The following is a 23,944-nucleotide window of genomic DNA, read 5'->3' as shown; positions in this document are numbered from 1 at the left end:
ATAATCTCATCTTCTTCTTGCTCTACTATCATGCTGAGTCCCTCACACACATATTCCTTCATCCATGATGGTTTTTGCACATTTTTCCAGTTCTGATTGCACTCCTACTCGCACCAGACTGCTCTTATGTATTCTCAACTCCTACTTCATCGTTTGTTACTTCCTCTTCTCCTTCCTCATCAGTAACATTGGTATCTTGAGAGACATGCATTCCTCCAGACTCCCTAACGTTTTATGTATCTCCTGCATCCTCCAACATTATTGTGTCCTCAATCTTCTCTTCCCGATCCCAACTTCTAGCTTCATCAAACTGCACATCTTTACTTATTATAATCCTCTTGTGTACATGATTTATCATATAGTATACGCCTTAGACTCCTTGCTTACTTCAAACATAACACAAGGAATGCTCTTCTCATCTAGATTCGTTCTTCTCTCATATGGTATACGTGCATATTCCGTACAACCAAATACCCTTAGATGGTCCACCACCGGTTAGTGCTTGCTCCATCTTACCAGTGTAGAGCTGCAGTTAAGTATTGGCTCTGATCTTCCTTCCTTTCATGCATATTTCACATACCTCTCCTGTTGTCGTGATCTTTGGCAAGCCAATAACTATCTCTTTGTCCACAAGAGTTGCCAAACTGTTGAGACTCAAGTGTCCAAATCTCTTATTCCAGATTTCTTCATTGGTTTCATCACTGACTTGATTCGCCTCCAAACCATATCTTGGTCCTCTGATGATTGCTCAGATCACAAACATCCTGTTGATAAACATCTTTGATTGCATGATCACACGTTTCTGCTCTTTGTGCCAGATTCTGCACTCGTAATCTTCTATCACGATCTTTAGACCCATTTGTTGCAACTGCCCAACGGTCAATAAGTTGTTTCGCAGTCCTAGCACAAAGTAAAGAGATGATATTACTTGTGTAGTCCTGATTATCTCCATCATCAAGATCCCATTTCCTTCAACTTGCATCCTTATGTTGTCTCCTAACTTCACTTGTTGGCGAAAGCTTCCATCGAATTCAGAAAACCACCACTTTGTCCCACACATGTGATTACTGCAGCATGAGTCTAGGTACCACATGTTTTCTGTTTCTTCCGCTATATGTGCCATCAGCAACACATCTTCCTCTAACTTAGCGTAATTGGCTCCTCTCTCCCAGATTGGACATTCATTCTTAAAGTGACTCATCTTATGACACTTGAAGCACTCTATGTTGCTTTGGTTGGAATTTTTATTACCACATCCACCTCCACCTTCTATGTATCCTCTTCTTTCACGGCTTTAATAGGATTCTCCTCGTCCTTGAAACTGAACATTCATTCTTAAAGTGACCCATTTTATGAGACTTGAAGCACTCTATGTTACTTCGGCTGAAACTTCCATTACCACGTCCACCTCTACCTCCTTTGTATCCTCTTCTTCCACGGCGTTAATAGAATCCTCCTCTGCCTTGAAATTGTCCACTTCAATCTCTCTCACCCTGCATCTTCAAATCATGTTCTTCACCTTCATGCTTACTGAGATTCTGCTCATGAACAAGCAAAGAACTTTGAAATTCATCCACTTTAAGCTCCTTGATATCGTTCGACTCTTTTATGGCAGAGACCACATACGTGAACTTCTTAACCAGCGTACGTAGTACCTTCTCTACTACTTTGTCATACGGCATATCTTTTCCAAGATTTCTCATGTCGTCAGCCACGACCATTACTCTTCCAAAGTAGTCCATAACTGTATCACCTTCCCTCATTTCAAGTATCTCGAAATTTCTCCTGAGCACTCTGAACACGCTTGTTCCCTTGATACTTTTCCTTCATGAACTCCCAGATATCTCTCGAACTCTCCATCTTCGGAATAGTCTTCAGGATATTTTGTTAATGGAAGCAAATAAATAATTATTTATTTTCCATCCTTCAGCTTCTGCTCGGCAAGCTCAGTCCGCTGCTGCCCCATTAGTATCATATTCCTCTCCATCGTCACTACTCTAGTTTCAATGATATCCCACAACTCCTTGGATCTCAACAATTTCTCCATGAGCATAGCCCAAATGCTCATAATCCCCATCAAACTTCGGTATGCTCAACGATGACTCCTTTTCACTCATTGTGTTTTCTCTAACTCTGGCTGGCAATAGATTAGTATACAAACTCAGATACTACTTGTAAGAAACAAATATCAAGAATATAATATTGAAACTGTTTCTTCTTATTGCCGTCAAAGAGCATTAAAAAGCTTAAGTAGAAAAATCAGATAACAACAATAATCGAAATAAGCTCAACAAATAGATGTAGTTTCATATAAACTAGGAAATTTTTATTGACTCAATAAACGTGAGAATCTCCTAAAGACCAGGGCAACACTGGAGACTCGTTATTCTTTAGAAACAGAGAGAGAGAGCCCATCTGATTATCACTCTGTTTTTTCAAAACCTCACACATGTGTCGAGTGATTTTCCATGGTTGATATGAACAATGAACAAAGAGCAAAGCTGTAAACACAATAGAGATGAAAAACAATTTCTTAGTTGTATATTGACATGGAAGTATATAACGTTTTGATTGGTTTTTCAAACTTTTTTCATTAATTGACATGACACTCTCACAGGCTTTTGAAATGCTTAGGTGTCAATCCTTGGAGAGATATTGTGTTATTACTGTGTTGATTTGTAGTTCTTTTAACAATGACAAACATTTTTGCATTGCTCAAATCAACAACTATCCTTGATTATGTTTTGACTAATGCGTTGGACGATAATTTCTCTATATAAATATTCAATTGTTTCAGATATTGTTTTTTACCATAAACTTGAAAAACGCAAAAAGCAGAGAAACTAAAGAATGGTTGTGAATCTAAGAAGCACTGCATTCTTGTATTCTCTCATGTTGCTTATGTTCCTCAGTTCCTCGTACGCAATCACTAGTTCAGAGATGAGCACAATCTGTGACAAAACTTTGGATTCTTTCTGTCTTAACTTCCTAAATTTAAAATTCGCATCTCATAAACTTTAAGCCTTGGCAAAAACCACACTTGATGCAACACAAGCAATAGTCACACAAACACTCAAAAGACTCCAATATATTATCGATGGACGAGTTGACCCACAATCAAAGTTAGCTTATAGATCATGCATAGATGAATACAAGAGCACGATTGGAAACCTCAAGGAAGCTTTTGAGAATTTAGATTCTGGTGATGGTGCGGGGATGAACATGAAATTAATTCTGCTGCATTGGATGGAGCTGATACATGTCTAGATGATGTGTAGAGATTTAGATCTATAGATGCTTCTGTTTTCAATAACAGTAATAGAATTGATAAAAAAAATTGTATTGCTCTTGTTACCTCTTACATGTTACCACATAGATCTTAATTTACAAGCATGTTTTTTGGCTAAGAATTTGCAACCACGTTTACAATGATTAAATTGAATTGTTAGTAGAGGGCAGTTACATTATTATACCCAATTCTAAAACAAAGGAAACTCACGGTTTTTCATTTCGATGCTTTTTTTTTCTTTTGTTAATGAATTTTCTCATCATTTCGTTCACACGCACACAGATTATATCAGTGAAGATTTTTATTTTTGAAAAAAAGCTTTCATATTAAATAGCTAAAAAAAAAGAAAAAGAGTTATAAGCCCATAGCCTATAGTTAGCGGGCCTTGCCCATTACATAACATCATAACAGAAACCCATAGTTAGAGAACCTAGTTGAAACCTAAAGAGACCCCGTGACTGGTTTAGTTAGCAAAATCCCCTTCCAATTCACGAGTGAAATCAAGCAAATCGCAGCTAGTTTTGAAGCATCTGAGATGAGGATCGAGGGTTTGCATGTCTGAAACTATGTGTCTTGTTCCTAATCTGTCTATCCAGAGTGACAAAGAGAGTATCCACCGACTTGAATGTGTTGGAGTGGAGCCTCGAGTTCCTTTCAATCCACAGCGCATAGATCATCGCCTGCCAGGCGAGGAGAGCAAGAGCAGTTTGAGAGTTTGAAGCAGGAAGGGACATGAGCTGGGTCAGCGTTTCATCCCAGGTACACCTCGGTTGCATGTAACCTCCCTGCAATTGAGGTCCATAGATCATAACTATAATCACATTCCTGGAAGAGATGGTTACGAGATTCGCTTTGATTGTTACAAAGCAGACAAAGATGATCAGTTTGGAGACCCCATCGTATCAGTCGATCGCGAGTAGATAGCTGATCCTGAATTACTAACCAAGCATGAAAGCAGTGCCTCAGTATCCCTCTCTTAATCCAGATCAAAGTTTCCCACCGAACCTGAGGTGCATCTACACTGAGCTATGTATAGACTTCGCTTGTTGAGTATTTCTCAGCAATTTTTCTATTCATCTCCCACTCATAGTAGTCATTTTCTCCATATAGCTCCACAGTAGTGAGGTAGCCTTGTAGTTGAAGTTGTGCTTCTGATCTTGCAGGGGGAAGCTGCCATTTTCCATTTATGCAGATAGAGGACACAGTTTCTTTAGCCGGATACCCAATCCTGATAGAGGACCATTAAGGTACACATTTAAACTCTCGAAGGGGGTCCAATTATCAAACCAAAACCGTGCTGATTGGCCACTTTGAACTCTCATATTGATAATGGGATAAACTATTGATCGCAGCTTTAAGAGTTTATTGGCCAGCCAAGAGAAGGAGGGGTTAGACTTCGTTGTCCAGTAGTTGCTAAGCGAGCCTTTGAGAACAACCTCCTTGAACCAAGCAACCCAAACAGAACCACTCCTGAAGAAAAGTAACCAGATCAATCGCAGACAGCAAGCCCTATTTTAGACAGATAGGTTTTTAACTCCTAAGCCTCCTTGACATTTCGGTTTGGTGACAACATCCCAAGAGACTCTCTCTGTGTTCCTGCTCTCACATCTTCTTTCCAAAGAAACACACTACACATAGAGTTATCCTTGCCTATACACGCCTTCGGTAAAATAAAGGAGGAGCACTAGAATGTGGTAATACCCGATATCACAGTTTTTATTAGCAAATGTCTTCCCACAAATGATAGAGTTTTTACTGACCAGGAAGGGAACCTTGCTTTTATTTGTTGCAGTAGTGGCTCGCAGTTAGTGAGGTTCATTTTCCTAGAGTTCAGCAGTACTCCAAGATATCTGACAGGTAAAGTCCCCATTCACATTCCCGTACTTGCTTGAATAGTTTGGAGCTCTTGATCTTCTAGACCAAATGCAAAGAAACTGCTTTTCTCCATGCTAACTTTCAACCCAGACCGAAGTTCAAACTCTCGAAGCACTGAGAGAACCTGTTGCACTGATTCCAGAGAGCCATCAATGAAAATCAGAAGATCGTCTGCAAAGGAGAGATAGGTGAGCTTTGTGGACTTGCACTGAGAGTGATATTTGAGCTTATTCTCCACCGCGGCCCTGTTAAGAAGATGGGAGAGATAGTTCATTGCTATAACAAATAAGTAAGGTGAGAGAGGGTCCCCTTGTCTTAGTCCTCTTGATCCTTTGAAATAGCCGTTGACAGTACCATTATAACCCACCATAAAACTTGTTGTGCAGATACAGGCCTTCAGCCAAGCAACAAACTGGTCGGGAATCTGCAAGGCATCAAGAGTAGCAAACATAAACTCCCACAAGAGGGTGTCAAACGCCTTTGCAATGTCTACCTTAATGGTAATCTTCTTAGGCTTCTTGTTCTTGTGATAGCCATTTATCAATTCACTTGCAAGAACCGTGTTTTCCACTAGCAGCCTATCTTTAACGAACACTGTTTGACAGGGGAGAATCAGGTAAGGCAAGCAGAGTTTCAGACGCTTAACCAAGATGCGAGAGATGACTTTATATAGAGTATTGAGGCAGTATATGGGGCGAAACTGAGTGATCTGAGAAGCTCCTGAGAATTTCGGAACCAGCGACAGAATGGTAGCATTTAGAGAAGAGGGCAGGAACGCAGAGGAAAAGAAGTTAGTTATGGAGTTCACGACTTCATCCCCAAGACACTCCAAGCTGCCTTGAAAAATCCCGAGGTAAGACCATCAGGCCTTGGAGCTTTAATGGGGTCTAATTTAAACATAGTTCGTTTGATCTCCTTAGGGGTTGGCATAGCTCTCATCTGTTGAGCAATCTGAGCAGAGCATCGGTAGCTACAAGTCTCCATGAACCAGCTAGCAGGGGTGAAAATCCCAAACAAGCAGTAAGGTGGGGGTCCAAGCACAGACTGGAAGTGAGTGACGGCGTGATCACTTATAGCAAGCGGGTCTGTAATCCAATCACCAGTGCACGTCATAAAGCTCCTTATGGCATTGTAGTTAGCTCGAACCTGACACATCCGATGAAAGAAGGTAGTGTTCATGTCCCCTTATGTTAACCAGTTTATCCGAGACTTCTTTCTGAAATAGCATTCTTCAATGTCTATTAGGAATAACCATTTCTGGTGCAAATCTCTCTCTGCTTGGAATGTGGCTGGGGTAGGGTTTTGGAGAGCTTGTACATGCACAAGTTGAAGCAAACAATAAGTTTCAGAAACTCTCTCTTGAATTTTAGAAAAATTCTCTCTATTTAGATGTTTTAAGTCACTCTTTATCAATTTCAGCTTCCAGCACAAATGGGCAAGGCTTTGACTCTCACTTCCAGCACGCAACCAACCGTCATAAACAACCTGAGCGAAACTCGGATGCTTTGTAATGTAATTAAGGAATTTAAAAGGCTTGGTTCTGGCTTTTGGGAGTTGATAGGCTAGGTCTAGGATACAAGCTTTTTAGGTGTTGGGGCTCAAGAGATGATATGATCTGGATAAACTTGTATCTCGGGAGTCCGATCAAGAATTTCTTCATTTTTGGATTTTTTACATTTTCTCTCAACGAGGCTGTCTTGTATGATAAACCTGATGTATTTCCCGAAAAATCATTGACCGAATCATTATCATTTATCTTCAACCTATCAAACTCTGACATCAACGTCTGAAGTTTTTCCTCTTATACACGATCATCTCAAAGGTATCATGACTTAATGGCCTCTCATATCTCTTTTAATGTGGTTTATTCTCTCACTTGGAAAATATAGTTCTCACGAATGGATTGGAATAAAAGAGTTTTCTCCACATTGTTTTTCTTTTGATCATCCGAACCATGTTCGATTGCTTCCAAAAATTCATGAACACGTAGCAAAACCTTCATTCTTATTGACCAAACTGTGTTGTTTGTCGATGTCATCATCGGAAATTGGATAGATGCAGATCCAAAGTCTTTGTGCATGGTGAGCTCTATTCATGTCTGTTATCTTGCTTACGTGATTTTTTTATTATCGCCAAGATAGAATCTTTAACTTAAACACTAATATCAATACAAATCTTTAGAAACACAAAGGTTAAAGAACAACTTTTCTTTATTGTCTTAAAAACTTTTCAAAAAATAAAGCTCTCAATATCTTTTTTTTTATTTCAGGTGTTTTTCATTTGTAATCTAAGTGGTAGAGTTGATGATTGTTGATTGATTCATCGGATAATAACTCGTTGTAGAGTGTGTGCAACTGGAGTTATAAACTCAAATGAAGCCGGAAACTAAAATAATGCTTTTTATAGCTTATTCATTTCTTTTCACACATAAACATAAACAATAGACATAAACAAGAAACAGAAGCAATTACATGGTAAGAACACACTTGGAAGCAACATAAAATAAATGTAAGTAGGGTTAGGAATTATATTAAGAAAAGGCAAAGGCAGGGGTGATCTTGACGTCGAGTTCCCAAAGTTCAAACGTTCCCTTAACGAAATCATAGTGAGCCCCTCTTAGGGCGAGCTTACCCTTCTCCACTCTTTCTCTCACGAATGGGTAAGACAACAGATTCCCCAATGTAACGTTCACCGCTTCCTTAAAGCCCAAAGAAATCTCAGTTGCAAACCCAACCCAGACAGGAAACAGAGGAAAATATTGTGTATTTTTATTTCTTATACATACCTTTTCACAATGGGTGCACTGTTCTTGGAAGCTCAGGTCTCCATACTCTTGCTTAATCTTGTTCTTTGCCGATGTACCGATCTTGACCCAGTTTTCTATGAAGACGCTGCCATTTCAAAGAATTTAAATGAAGTTAGTGAACCAATCGCCTAAGGAACCGTCTCATATCATGTACTTAGAATATATTTGATTAAATTAGCGGTTTGAGATTGGTTACCTCTTATGGGGAGCTGCATCATCTTTAATAGACATGAGTGCCTCTATTCCACCACAACGGCTGTGACCAATCACCAGAATGTTTTCCACCTGATAATGATAAAACATTACATTATATCTCTTAGGGTCAAAACTAGGTCACATCAGGTTTTCACTAAGCATCTTATAGACGACCATGTACGATCAAAGGAGCAAGACAATAAAATATATTTAAGAAGCAATTCTATCGAACATGACCATTAATTTCTCTTAATTATTACGTACGTTGAGTTCTGTAATTGGATATTCCATAGCCGCACCAGTACCAGAGTGTTGTGTCTGCAAGTTTCCAAAGAAAAGCTTGTATTATTCAACCACTAATAACGACTTGTGATGTTGGTGTGAAGATAATTGAAATGACATGAAAAAACCTTGTCAAAAACTGGAACCATGTTTGCAATGTTTCTAATTTCAAATGCTTCCCCAGGTTGAAAGTTCAAGATGTGAGATGGGCTAACTCGAGAATCCGAACAAGCAAACACCAGAAACTGCAAAACAATATTACACGTGTAAAATAATATATATCAAGCAGTGTTAACCCTCCTTACTAATGTTAGGGTTTGTATTTTTTTAATGGCGTTTAGCAGCTTTCCCATGAAGTTACCATTATCTTCACTGGTCTAATCATTTCTTCTATTTCATAGCCTTTTGGCTAATTAGAGGAAAGTGAAGCAAGAAACGGAAACCACCAAACGAGGGAAAACAAAAGAATAAAAGAGATTGGCAAAATCAAAACCTTGGGGCTCTGGCTCTTGGCAAGTGCATTGTACAACGAAGGCTTCTTCCTGGATATTGATGAATCCAACCATATAATGAGCAGCTTTATTTAACAAATACACATTTAAGAATATCTATACTAAAAGAACCTATTTTCCAGTCTTATACCCTTTTGCAGGTAACTAGATTAAAATAATAAGTGAAACTAGTTTTTTTTTTGTCACAGAGTGAAACTAGTTATTATGTGCAGGGAAAAAGTAGTATAAAATGGTTCAGTTAGTCAAACCGGTCAAATTAAACCACTATAAACCATTGTTGTAGAAAGACTTGGAACATTACGAGCTAAATTGTTTGTCTTTTTTGAATTTGGAATGTGTTTAAAATGGACGGATCCGTATAGGGAATTCGGAATAAAACGTACAAATATTTGTGTGTCTTGAAATGGATAAATCCGGATCGGATTCTTTCTACGGCATCTGATGACTTGTTGGATTTTTGTTCCTCTAGCTCACCAAATAACTTCTCAATCTTTGCGGCCGCCACTTTCCCGAGATCCGATTTACAACTGCACATTAATTCACCTTTTCAAATCACACAACTTAGATGACAGACTTTTATCTCTACCCTAAGAATAATGGGTCAAGGTATAGTATCTGGGGGCAGTGATCTATGGTTTCGATCATTCCACAACCCGCAAAGTCCAAGATGTCTCAGTTGCTTTGCGAAAGTAAGTGTGTACCTGAGAAGCTCTCCTAGTCTTTCAAGGGTATCTTCATAAGACTCTGTCGACATTTCTTTTCGTTCCTAGAACAAAAAAAACAAATAAATAATTTTGAAAAGAAAATTGTAAAACTTTACCAAATACAGGCGTTAATGCGTTCGAAATATAAATATTCATTGATATAATTCCTTTGCTTTGGAAAAGTCAAGTCAAAGAGTTTTTGATGATAGTTTGTAGAAGGACCTTGGGAGGTGATTTCAAAAACAGTGTATTGATCAGAGAGCGATGATACTTGAAAATAAATACAAATTTTACTTGATATGTTCTGAGATGCTCTCTACTCCGCTATTTATAGCCGGAGATCAGTCACTTTTTATTACGCGGAAAAAATATATGCTTAACTTGTCTATTTTAAAAAGAGAGGAGTTGTTATTTAAATACTTTTCGTTAAAGCAAATTTGAAAGTTTTAAAGATTATACAAAACGTTTTGCATGCAGGAAACGAAAACACCCTCCAAGTTGGAATATTTTGGTCTTTGAAGGAAAAGAAGAAACAGACACCAATGGTGAATCTTTCAAATATTCTTCTGTCTCCATGTTCTGTAGAGATCATGATTTTGATTTCAGTTATTTGCTATTTTCGTCAATGATTCTAAATAAACCTCGAATTACGTAGGAATATAGATGCTACACTGTTAGGAGACCAATTAAGACCGAAAACAGATCAAACAGTGGAGACGGCTACCAAGATTAGGCAAATTATTGAAATCTGATTATAGATCCGTCAACCAAAATACAGAATACTAGGGGTTAATCCGCGCTTCGCGCGATTTTATATTTTAAGAGTTTGAAATGATATTTATTTTTAAATTAAAAGAGTTGATTATTTATTCTTTTAAAATCATTATTTTCATGATATTTTGTGTATATATAATCTGAAAATATTGATTATAGATTAGTCAACAAAAATATAGAATCTTTATTTATAAGATGCATACATTTAGTCTACAAATTAGCATTACTTATTGCTTAGGATGTTTTTCGTCTGTGGATCCAAGCACAAGTTGAAAATCTCATGCAAAAATTAGTATCAAACATGTGGAGATAGGTTTAGGTGTTTCATTCAGACTCGAAAATCCGAACAGGACCAACACCAAAAAATCTGAACCGAAACTCTGCAGGTATATGCATGTATGGATCCAAAACTCTTCTATTCAAAAAAATTGAATCTGATAAGAGCCGGTTCGAATATACCTGGCCCAATAAGACTATTCCAAACCGACCTGAAGAATAAATGTCCAATACTATAAAATTATTACTTGATCGGTTCTCTTTTCTATTTTAATGTAATTATAATGAATTTCTGTTCGTTTTGACATTTTTCAAACTTAAAATATAAGGACAAACAGTCTAACACGGAATGATTGGAGTCAACCGTCTTAAGTCGTATACACAGACACAGAGTTCCCACTTTGTTTTACCAAGTCTAGAGTGGGTCTGTAGTATTGATGGCAAAAAACTATGATTTTGGGTATAAGAATCTAAATCTTTTTTTTTCTTATATTGTAACCATCTTTTGTTATATTAGGTTAAATTAGATTATTTTATTGTATTTTTCTTGGTTCTTTATCTTTAATTTGAATTTATAAATTTTGTTTAATTTGCTATCTGCTGTTTTAGAAAAATGTAAAGAAAGCTGAATGATGACCGGTACAGATTTGCATTAGCGAACCATATCAACAATCTTTTGAGATGCATGAGTACAAATATCTTCAAAATAATTAAATCATAGTACTTGGTTATTCTTCCAATTTCTTTTGTTTATAACATATAAATAGCTTTTGTAATTTATATGTGTGAAAATTAAATGAATGTTCTCTAGTCTTATGCTGATATTTTAATTAGAACTGATATTTGGTAAATAAATTCAGACAAGCTTGGTTATTTGTTGTTTTGGGTATATTAGGCTATGGAAAATTTTCCGAGTTTAAGCACAATTTTGGTTCTATATTGAGCTAAAATTGGAAATTTCACTTAGTTAGGTTATTTCTTTTAGATCAATGCATATCTTTTTTTGTAAAATTTAGTGTAATTTAATGTATGTTGTTTTGATCAGAAAATAGGTAAAAGTCGAAGTGTGTATCGGTTTAAAGTTGAACAAGTGAACTGAACCTTAGAAAGATCGCTGATCAATTATGAATTCAGAACATAATGAAACAACAAACTAAGTAAATTTATTTGGTCAGTTTTGTCATGTTTTGTTCAGATTAAGTGATAGTCCTAATTTTAAAATTTTAGTCCTGAATAGTTTAACTGTTTATTAGTATTAGATTAGTTTTAGTATGAGAAAATGAAATTATGATTTGAAAAGTCGCTGATTTATGAATTCAGACCATAATGATAACCATAAACTAATAAAATACTTTGGTTAATTTTGTCATGTTTGGTTCAGATCAAGTGAGTCATATTCTAAAATCTACTCAATTGTTTAACTGTTTTTGTTTTGAAAGATCGCTGATCGATCATAAATTTAGAAATAATGGCAACCAAACACTAATAAAATTCATTTGGTTAGTTTTGTCATGTTTGGTTGGTTCAGATAAAGTAAGTCATAATTTTAAATTTTAGTCCTGAAACATGAATACGTAATATGAGATTAATTATATTTGTTATTTAAAAATATATTTGTGTATTTATTTATTCAACCAAAATGATTCAAGGTAGAATAAATGTAAGTACACTATTTGAAAAAAGACTTCGTTAATCTTAATTGACATTTGTTAGAACTAATGTGAACGGAATGCATAAAATGCTCATATATATATATGGTAGAATTTTTATGTTTATATTTATATAATATTAGACTTTATTTATCGGTTATTAAAGATTAAATATGTTTTAATATGATATTTAAAATTGAGTTTTAATTAATCTAAACTAACTTCATAACTACTTTATTTTTGAATATTTTGGTTTTCCAAATTATCGTATATATATAATATGTGTGTGGGTGTGTAAGCGTGCGCGTTTCTTAAAACAAATCTATTTTCAGAACAATTCGGTTTTTAATAATCAATATTCAAGTAGTTAATATATATAAATCACTAAGTGTATTTTTTTAAAAAAAATGTTAACTAAGTATATTTATATTATTAGTTTTGTGAGAACTAATATGACAAAGATATATAACATTAATTTATATATAATACTATAAATATTTTTAATTTAAATTTGTTAAAATATATAATATATGTTTTTTGTCAACTTCTGATTTTATTAAATATAAAGAGTGCAATATTTTTATTCTTACACACATTACAAAGTGAAATACAGGTAGAGTAACAAAATAACTTTCAACCATGTGGCATAAATGGAAAATGCAAATCTAGATCTTTCTCTTCATTCCTCATTTCACCTTGATTTTGTACTCTTTATATTTAGGTTTCGCCTTCACCGTCACTAGAGATTGAGTCTTCTACAACTGGTGGGAAATTAAATCTGAGATAACTCTAATTGATTCAACAAAAGATAAGGGAAGGACCTATGTATTTGCATGACCTCTGCGGTAGAAGACTCTTTACAGGACTACCTTAATAGAAGATGCCAGTTTTTATTATGTCTCCACTAAATCAACCGAGTAATTCCAACATCACCATCGTCCTTTTCATCTGAGATACTTTGTTTTTATGTTGACTTATAAACTCTTAATATATAAGAGAGAAAGAGCATCATAGAAAATGGATATGTGTTCAACCATCAAAGAAGAAAAGTTTCAAACCCAAGCATCAACGGAATACTCCTTCAGTTTCGCTTTAAAACGGAACACTCTCTCCCTTTCATTTTATTTATCGTTTTAGGTTTATACACATAGATTAAAAAAATATTTAATTTTTTATATTTTCAAAATAACAAAATCATTATCCATATACCTAACAATATTTTAACCAATATAAAAATAAACAGAAAAATCTTATTAATAAATTTTGCATTAAAATTATAAAACGACATTTATTTTAAAACAATGTTTTCTCTATAACGATAATTAATCTGAACGGAGAGAGTATAAATCAACCCAATGAAAGAAATAAACAACAATTTGCCTAGCAAAAAGCTTATCCGCAACAGAAGGTACTTCAATCTAGTGAACAGTAATATTATACATCATAAACAACAAAACATAAAAGAGGAGTGTTGACAGGTGACTGATTTCATATATATTTTACAATCCTTTGATTTTATCCATTGATATATTTCATCTATTTATTTTCCATTTTAAGTATATATATATATATACATATATATAAACCTTAAAGTGGTTTCCTTTTTGCAAATTTATCATTTATTTATAAAAAATGCAAATGAAACCACCAAGCTGAAAATAAAGAGTAACTGCATTTGCATAGCTCTTGCATCTACTTTCTCTTAATTTTGTCTTCAGAAAAAGCTTTTGTCTGGCATCTACGTTTCTCTTCAGCAGAGTTCAGATAACCTGCTAAATTTTAATTTTATAATGTAATGTTTCAAAATTTTATTAAATGTTGTATTGTTTAATTTAGATTTAATTTATGATTTTACAAATAGACGTATATATGTTATAAGAAAAGATATATCAAAAAATAAAATACACACAATTTTTTCAGCATATTGCAAATAAAACTGTCAGGCATGGATCTTTGTAAAACGGCCTGAAATGAGACGTTATCTTTATAATATAGATAAACTTGTAATCGTGTATAATTTTTTTTAGTTATATATGATAAATCAGTTTTATAATTTACTGAAACGCTGTTTGATAAATTCTCGTAAAATTAAAATAGTATTCACGGCAGGTTTAGATCATGCATTATTTTCCATCACTAACTACACAAATACTTCAAGCAAAAAAAAAAAAACTACACAAATATATATCTCTTATGGGTCATGTTTATTGCTTACTTCTTTATTTTCTTTTTTATTGTTTCTTTTTGGTAATGCATCGCATAATTCTTACTTTTCCAGCACGTTCTTTAACTTCTTCAGATCCTTTAACCAAAAAGTAATAAGAACAACAGTTGTCATGGCGCGAGAGGTAGGTATCTATAAAGGGCGTAACGCGTAAAAGAAAACAAAATAAATAATTTTCAATGACCAATGGAACAAAGATTATTGGATGAGTCAACTAACACGCTGTGTAATAAGCTATATTTTTTTTTTGTAAAAGTAAATCTCTTTTTGAATTCTAAACATTCGAAATAATCATAGGGAAATTGGGTCAGAGGACTACAAAACATATGATAATATAGTATCTAACCAAAAAAAAAGTACATCAACTATTTCTATAATATATACTGTATTATCCCTATTATCCGGTCAATGAAAACTCAAATTACCTTCTTTTTTTTCGATTGCTAGTTACCACTGTTTTTCTTCCATCCTTACCACATTTTCCTATATTATTTTACGTTATTCCATTCTATTTGACGGTTAATAAAAAATATTTTATTTTATTTAGAAATATATTTTGATATTTGAGTTTAGGATTTAAGGTTTATATTTCTTTTTAGGGTTTAGTGATTAGTGTTTTGTATTTAGTTTATGGAAGATTTGAGTTAACGTTGGAGTAAACATTATATCTTTTCATAGAATCATAAACATTTTAAAATTTAAATAATATGTACTATGTGTATATATTGATATTTGGATTAGGGTTTATATTTTCTTTTAGGGTTTAGTGATTAGTGTTTTGGATTTAGTTTATAGAAATTTTTGATTTAGTGATTAGTGTAAACATTTCAAATTTTGAACAATATGTACTATATTATTTGTTTGTTACCATTCTATTTGTAGATGTTGTATTTGGATTTAGGGTTTATTTATTTTTAGGGATTAGTGATTAATGCTTGGGTTTAGGTGTATAAATTAGCCATAAATATCGAAGAGTTAAACGCAACTCATTTTCGAATATACCAATCTATTTAATAATTTTATTAATACTTGCTATACCATCTAGTTTGTTCCATGTTATTTATAATCTATGTTATATAAGATCATTGGTTACAACATATCACGTCTTCAACTTTTCTTTACCGTGTACCTGCAAGACAAAAGGTTAGAACCGGGAAAAACATGGAAAAAAATTGCTATCCACTTAATTATGTCAAATAAATAGTCATATTCTTAATATTGATCTCAAAATTGGCTAGTAGGCAAATTAGCCCATAATCATATGTTATCAACTTATCATCATTTGTTTCACATACAATAATAGTGAGGGCATATTATATAGCACCTGTTCCACATTACATACTAGCTACTCATTGTTTTACCTTTCTTTCGGCGCTACTCATTGTTTTTACAAAAACTATTTATGACCTACTCTCTCCGTTTCTTATTACTTATGTTTTACTATAATGCACAAATATTAAAAACACCTACTTTTAATTAAAAGTATTAATGAATTATAATTTAAAACTAGTTTATTTAATTATAAATAAAAATAAAAATAATTCAATTGATTACACAGATTTGATAAAATTAAAATTACAAATATTTATATATGCAAATATCATCTATTATGAAACAACAAAACTTCTCTAAAGCATCAAGTATATTGAAACAGATGGAGTATTATTAATTATAGAGTTTTTTGGTTACATCTAGCGTTGAACTTCTAGGTTGACTACGAAAATAATAGCTAATAAAAACCTATCAAATCATATTCTATTGATAAAAATTAAAATGTAAAATAATATTAATTACAAAAGGAAAGAACTCTAACATTGAAAAATTCTAAATTCAAAATTCTAAACACCAAGAGCATTTCCAAAAGCAATCTCTAGTTTGAAGTTTCCCAAACTGTATATTTAAAGTTTTAAAGTATTCTTCTCCAAAAGCAAAATTTTAAAACTAATTCCAAAACTATTTTTATTTTACACTATGATCTTTTTATTTGTCACAATTAATAAAAATTCATAAAACTTTTATAAATAACACATATAATAAAATATTACATAAATATTAATTAATAAAAGCTTACATAAAATATAAAACTGCAAGCAAAATACCACATTATTATACGAAAAAGACGCCAAGAACTGCACCGGAAAATCGGTTATGGTTGGTAACAGTTCTCAAGTCCCGATTACTTCCTATGGTTCCACTTCTCTTCCTTCTAATTCTCGTGCCCGATCTTTAAATAATTTACTTGTTGCTTCAAATATTATTAAAAACCTCATTTATGTTCGTCGGTTTACTAATGACAAGGTCGCTGTGGGACAAGTATGTGTTCTCCATGTTCCATCCTCATCTCAGTTTTCTGATATCTTCACAAAGGTCCTTCCTTCATCGCTCTTCAACAACTTTAGTCGTATTCTATCCATTCGGGCACCCAACGATTAGACTGAGGGGGAGTGATAAAATATGCCAACAAAACCATCCGATATTCTTGGATATCTCTTATGTTTGTTACGATAATTTCCCTGTAATCATGCAACAGTCTCATGTATATATTGAGGTGATGATGTACATGTAAAGGCAAGATAATACAATTGATTTCAAGCCTCGCTCGAGTGCGGGATCGAAGACGTACATGTTGCTCTATATAAATATGTAGAGCTGATGTCGTGTTTTGCTATGATCTTTGACTTATCATGATTTGTATTTTAGTAGAATTTAGGTAAGTGATGAAATGTTATTGTTTTTTGTGTTTCGCGTTGTGTATGATTTTGGTTGTTGTACCAGAGTAGTAAATTTTATGAGGTTTATTTAATGTTGTTTTATTTTAAAATAATGTTCATAATCCCAAATTTGGTATCCTTCTCTTATTTGGATAATGGTGAAGTCAATTATATGATTCAGGTTTCATAAAAAAAGCGAAGCAAAGAGATTTGGATACCTGCATCGTTTCTATATATTTAGAGAATGATTTACAACTCGCAGATTGTTTACACTAATATTTTGTGTATAATTATAATTTTTTTTTACTAGAAAAATAGTAAGTTCTTATTTCCTTAATATTTCGTAATTTTACTTGAAAATAAAATAATAGAGAAAGTAGGAATCGTTGGGTATTTTTGTTTTTTTTTTGTTTTCGTGAACTCCACCTAGATCTCAATTTTAGTGTTTTCATATCATGTTCGAATAATTTTATATATCTACTATTTTCTGTCAATGTTTTAATAATAATATCTAAATAGTTGTTGATGTAAAATCTAAGTTAAATCTTGTTCATTAGTTAAAAAAAATTCTTTCCAATATTATATCATAAATTTCGTACATGGCAATTTACTTTATGTAGAATTTTATTATCTTGACCTTTATATATTTTAGTTAATGTTTTTATTAAGAAAACTTTTTCGGTCTTTGATATTCTATTATTGTTGTTTGGTTATTTCATACAGATAATCATACAAATGTCGAAATGAGATAACTTCTAAGACAAATGAGTTCTTTTGGGTTATTATTTTGTTTTTTTTTTTGGCTAAATGGTTAGAGCAACCTTATTGGTCTCATACAAAAATGAATTATCTCAGCCAAAAAGTATTATTATTCTATTCTGTTTTCATTTGATAATTTTTTTTTCTTTTTATCAAAGAAAACCAATTGAAATTTGACATTTACCATGTGAAATTCTAAAATATGTGTCCAAAATTCTGCAGTCAGATTTCATTTCTCGTCTCTCTGATAATTTTCACATTTTCTTATTTTCTTTACTTATGAGATATTGTGTTAGAACTCGTTAATGGAGATGCTCTTATTGTTTTGTTTGTATTTTATTTTATTTTATTATGGGTACCTATTCAAAAAAAAGTATCACAACTTTTGTTATTGAGTTGACTTTCACAGATCTATTCCTTACATCATATATATTTTCCTATAATATTTATTATATTTTTTAATAAAAACCTTCTTATATTTTAAAGATGAATAAAATAAAAAATAGTTTAGAATATTCCCTAGTTGTATGTGTTTTGAGTGGCTTAATATAGCAGTTAACTATAAGTTTAAACCAAAATATGTACGAAGGAGTCTTAGAAACATTTTCCTTTACCGAGAGTATTATTGTTATTTGAGTTACCTGTATTATATATTGTTGGGTGTTAATCTGAATTTCATATTATCTGGATAAACACAATATTTGATACTTCAAAATTTCATCCTCCAAATTTTTTTGTGTTTGTCTTTGATTAAACTATTCATTTGCTCTTGTTCGATTGTCCCTAGTATTTTGTTTCCTTTTTTGTTATTAATTATTTTGATTATGTTTAATAGTCCACACAAAGGCGATTCGAATGACTAAAATTCATCACAACACAGTTACAAAACATGAGCTGCTATAAATTGGAGAAACTATGATTGTAAAAAGATTAATTATAACTCCTAAACCATCCCCTAAGTTGTGCTCTTTGATCCATGCTAGGTTAGCATAAGCCGTAAGCGTCTGCAAGTGTTGCAGCCGCGGTGGTTTACATTATCTACCAGAAACTGTCCATGATTGTTCACAATAAAATCTAAATAACCACCCAATTATTCATCATAACTTCATAAGCAGCTTGACTCTGTAGCGCGTTCAATTAACTAATCACTGGATCCTGGAAAGTAGTGAGTCTTGTCATTCCTTCTCTCGTCTTTTCTTGTATCAAATTCTCATTCTTCCTTAATTTATTCTGCTTCATGTGGCATGAAGAATAATAGTCATGCCTTTCAACTGGTGTTATCCGGCCAACCAAAAACATATGAAAAACAGATCGTAAGGAGACGTGAAGATGAAGGGTACAATTCTAGCACAGTAAGAAAATCGGCTCATCCATGCACTGAACGTCCCTAACCCGCAAAGACCAGTCCCTTACTTTGAACCACAAAGCTTTACCTGCATAAGAGAAATTTTTTTCTGGTAAATATCACTCTCAAACTATGCAAACAACTGAGTTTAGTATGTAATAACGATTTGTTCAAGATTCAGAAAGAGAATGCAAGTGAACTTACAGACCTATTATGAACCGTTGTGCTAAGAAGAAACTGGAGAAATCTTACTGAAAGAAAGCTCCCACATCCAAAGGAGTATCCATCGTGCTCTGAAGTAATAGAGAGGATAATACTTACGACTATTTTGACTATGACATTTAGATTTACAATAACATATAAATTAAGCAATGCATTTTGACTTGGCAGCATAGCATGCATCACCCCTTTCACAAATTGGAAAACAATGGCATCCACACCTCCATATTTCGAAAACTTCACTGTCCAAAATTCCAAAGCGACTCCACCTACCGACGTGGACACTCTTAGGGGGAGAGAAAAACTCTCCTACTATTATATAGATTTACACCTTTATTGAATTCTTATGTTTTGTATACATACAGTTTCCTGATCGGTAACCCAAATTATACTGATATATTTGTTGTGCATTTGCTATTAGATTGAGTAGTGTGGAAATTTACACCACATCCATGCGAGTTAATAATCTGACCAGATTCCCAGTTTGACTTGCATGAAAAAAAAACCATTTGCAAGAAGACAGAGCTTTAAATGCTTTTTTTTCAATTCCAAGAACATCTTCTTGTATTTCTAGCATTAGAAAAAATCGTTTCTCCTATCAAAGGGAAAGGAACCCAAGCCATAAATAATAGCATGGAAGGGTTAATAACTCCATATGAGGTGAAAGTAAAATGCATGAAGAGATCTTGACATCTCCACAAACCCAACTAATCCTCTTAGGTAAATGTACTTCCTTCTAGGTCACTTTAGCTGTATTAGAAGCGTTTGGTGATCCACTCCAATAGAAAACCCCCCCACATGCTTTCAACTTTCTCAAAGCATATTTTGGAACATGAAACATGTAAGATAGTGAAAATTCTGACTGAAAATCATGAAAAAGAAAGTACACAAAAAAACGATAATATAAAGACTAAAAAAATATTTAAGAACGTTAATGAAAAGACGAAGTCACAGAGTCAATATTTGATATATTTCCGTAACTCAATAAATCGTCTGTAATATGTGATAGTTATGTGCAATTTTAAATCACATCATACAACTGTGATGAAACTGTTTCGCAACCTTGAAAAAAAATCAACGAACTATATTTTTAAGATATACTCTTGAAACTTACTTAAGAAGACGACTCTGATTTTCTTTTTGTAAATTTATATTTTCCTTAAATTGTACGTTTAGTGGAAATGTTAGGCATATATTTTATATGTAATTTAAGCTTGATCGACAAGATAAAATTAAAAAGAAAAAGAATATCCTGGAAATTTTCATATTTAGCGTGTACATTGAGGGTAACAGATATATTATGATAAGTATTCCGAAGTTATTTCAAAATTATTATGAGAAAATCTAAAACATTTAGATTCTAGAAATTTTAGATGCAAAATGTTAAGATTTATCTAGGAAATTATGCAACAATCTATATATGAATTTGATCCAAAATGAAATTTTATTAAACATAAACCTAGAATACTTCCACAAAAGTCTTCCATTAAACATAGACCTGGAAGACTTCCACAACGAAGACTATGATGACAACGTGGACACGTACGAACTATGATAATGTAATGAAGTGTAATTTATACAACTACTTGATGCTTTTAGATGTTATTTTGTGCTACATTAATAGGGTAGGGATAGGATGAGTTTTCTTGTAACTTATCATCGTACCTAACTAGCCATATGTAGAAAAATAGTTTAGTAGTGCACTAACACTATCCTTTCAGATATGTACTGAAAACAAGTTCATAACGCAATTTTTTATGGTGTGATATAATGTTCATATTGCAACTTCATCATACAATAAAAACTTCATAATAAAATAAGAAAGTCATAAAAATAGATAGATTAGTTCATAACAAATCAGATAGATAGATAATCTCCGTCCATCAATTGTTGGACAATCATTGTATCCGCTATCTCCAAATGAACCGCCAGTAAGTATTCAACATCCTGACTATGTTCAGTTATGAGATTCAAAGCAATTTCTCTCGTTTTTCAATACCACCTTCGTAGCTTCTCCTTTATAAACTCAAAAACAAATGATATGGGAAATCCTCTTATTCGCTTGAGTGCGGAATTGATAGATTCAGCAATGTTGATCGTTATTGTACCTTTCTCCTTGACAATGAACATGTGACCATAGGGCCATGTCGGCTTCCTCCAAATATGTTGCAAGGCCCAGGTTTGCACTCCATATCTCGTCTATGAACCGGTAAAAGTCGTAAAGTGTATAAGCATATGCAGCACCTTTGACAAAGTACAAGAGATTCTTTCCTTTATAATTTTCGACAATTTTCTATAGTAGATGATACTAATATATTCCTCGATTTCCCAAGGAAACACCTTATCACGTGCCTTTTTAATGGACATGTGACAGTCGGAGACAATCACCATAGCATACTAAAAAATATCATCTTGTGTAGCGGCAACTAACATAACATCTATATACTTCCCATTTAGGTGAGTCATATCCACCACGATGACCCTTCTATGATACTGAAAACAAACAATAGAAGCTCTGTATAAAGTGGTGTAATCTAGTTTCATGCCAAACATGTCTTCATTGCATCTTTGATATGTTGTAGAATTAATCCATCGACAATTCCAACGCGATCCATGAATATCCTACCAATATACTTTGGATTACATTTTTTCCGTTGAGCGAGTCAGTCTGACACAGAACATGTATGAGTTTTCAGATTCTTGGTTACCTAAATTTATTTTGTTCCATGTTTCACACTCACTCTCAGCTTCCATCCACACCCATTAACATAAATTTTTGCTATAAGTAGAGTTTTCGTTGTCTTTTATATTCTGTAAGAGAACACATGCTTCACTGCTGTCAATCGAAACTCTGAAACCAGTGCATCCCTACTAACAAAACTCTGGTTGAAATAGATATTGTTGGCATTCAAGGTTCCTCCTTCACTACCATATGTCGCTTTCAAATCCTCAAAACACATATCATCTTCTTCTTCCTTATCCTCATCTTCATATTTAACTTTCAGACTCACTATAATCTTTACCATCATCAACCGCTTCAGCAACATCAGGGAAATCAGCATTCTCCTCACCTATCATAATTTTCATCTTGAGGCAAGTTATCATCATTTTCATCTTGAGGCAAGTCATCATCATCTTCGACCCCTTAATCCTCTTCTTCCCTTTCATATGAAATTTAATTAGCATCTTCAGCTTCTTTGTTTCTATTATTAATCGTTCTCATCTTACTTCGGCTTAGTACAAAGACGTACATCATGCATTTTAGTTATCGCGATCAAGTTTCAAACTTGTCTATCACTTGTAACATGAAGATGAGGAATATCTGGAGCCATTTGTTGCATCATTGCTTATGGTAATGAGTAGGATAACTCCATAACGTTTATGTTCATGTCCAGGTTGTAATCTTCTTGAGCCATTTCAACAAGTTAGAATTTGTAGAAAATGAAAGACTATATAATTTATAGAAAATGAAAGTTAATTAAACATAGACCTAGAAGACCTTAAAAACTTCGACAAAAGTCTTTTCTGAGGAGATTTCTACGGAAGTCTACCATTTAAGTCATTTATGCAATTGAAAATTTACAAATGAAGACTTCTAAAGAACATCTATTCAACATTAAGACTTCCATGTAAGTCTTCCTTTGTAAATATTAGCTTAATTTTGTTTTTGAAAAAAAAAATCCTTTGTAAATATTAGCTTAATTTTGTTTTTGAAAAAATAAATACCAGAGAAGAGTTCCATGGAAATCTTTTCTGATAAACAAGTTAGTTTTGCAAATGACAGAATAATGTCAGAAAATTAACTTTCTATAGAATACTTCCCGAGAAGACTTCTATAGAAGACTTCTCGGGAAGACTTCTATACAAAAGTGTTAGAAGATTTCCCTGGAAGTCTTCTCAATTATTAGTGAAAGTTTTATCATTATCGGTGAAAGTTTTCTTAGGTTACTTTTGTAATTGAAAATTAAAAATTAAATATTTAATTTTTATCAGAAGACTTTCAGGTAGTCATCCGCTGGAAGACTTCCACATAAATCTTCTATCATAACCAAATGTTTGACCAGAATCTCGGAATAAAAATCTGCACGACTTCCATGAAAATCTTCTCATTAAAATTAAGTATTTAAGTTTTAATTGTCAATTGCAAAAGTAACATAAGACAGCTTTAACCGTCAATGAGAAGTCTTCCGCTGACAGTTGAGAAGACTTCCTTCGACACGTGGGATGACTTTCCGGGAAGTCTTCTATAGAAAGTCAATTCAGTCAATTGCAAAACTAACATGTTTATCTGAGAAGATTTTCCTGTAAATCTTCTCTGGTATTT

At 33.2% G+C, this 23,944-nt stretch overlaps 1 protein-coding gene, 1 long non-coding RNA gene and 1 pseudogene across 14 annotated transcripts; 2 read left to right on the top strand and 1 right to left on the bottom strand.

Annotated features, from left to right (window-relative positions):
* Positions 1-2,850: 2,850 nt before the first annotated feature.
* On the top strand, positions 2,851-3,383 carry LOC108860166 (pectinesterase inhibitor 1-like; annotated as a pseudogene).
* Positions 3,384-3,712: 329 nt separating this feature from the next.
* LOC108841146 (uncharacterized) lies at positions 3,713-6,935 on the top strand. Of its 13 annotated transcripts, none has more exons than XR_001948060.2 (10): positions 3,714-4,048; positions 4,160-4,299; positions 4,453-4,536; positions 4,642-4,983; positions 5,082-5,146; positions 5,255-5,458; positions 5,551-5,664; positions 5,770-6,017; positions 6,085-6,332; positions 6,410-6,935. It is a non-coding gene; the product is annotated as an uncharacterized LOC108841146 (long non-coding RNA). The 13 variants fall into 13 exon arrangements; XR_001948062.2 differs by having other exon boundaries at positions 3,714-4,299; positions 6,410-6,506; positions 6,584-6,935; XR_008934928.1 differs by having other exon boundaries at positions 3,713-4,299; positions 5,557-5,664.
* A 615-nt stretch (positions 6,936-7,550) lies between these two features.
* LOC108852548 (beta carbonic anhydrase 3) lies at positions 7,551-10,560 on the bottom strand. Its single transcript, XM_018626054.2, has 9 exons — positions 9,886-10,560; positions 9,661-9,725; positions 9,343-9,486; positions 8,941-8,989; positions 8,576-8,692; positions 8,430-8,483; positions 8,167-8,255; positions 7,950-8,055; positions 7,551-7,862 (listed from the first exon to the last, which is right to left on the bottom strand). The coding sequence occupies exons 2-9, from the start codon at positions 9,711-9,713 to the stop codon at positions 7,695-7,697; spliced, it is 780 nt and encodes a 259-aa protein (XP_018481556.1). The 5' UTR covers positions 9,714-9,725; positions 9,886-10,560; the 3' UTR covers positions 7,551-7,694.
* Positions 10,561-23,944: the final 13,384 nt, after the last annotated feature.

The sequence above is a fragment of the Raphanus sativus genome, chromosome 1, assembly GCF_000801105.2.
Source record: "Raphanus sativus cultivar WK10039 chromosome 1, ASM80110v3, whole genome shotgun sequence".
Lineage (NCBI taxonomy): Eukaryota > Viridiplantae > Streptophyta > Magnoliopsida > Brassicales > Brassicaceae > Raphanus > Raphanus sativus.
Note: the sequence above shows the minus strand (reverse complement) of the source record. Positions and strands in the feature narration are given on the sequence as shown.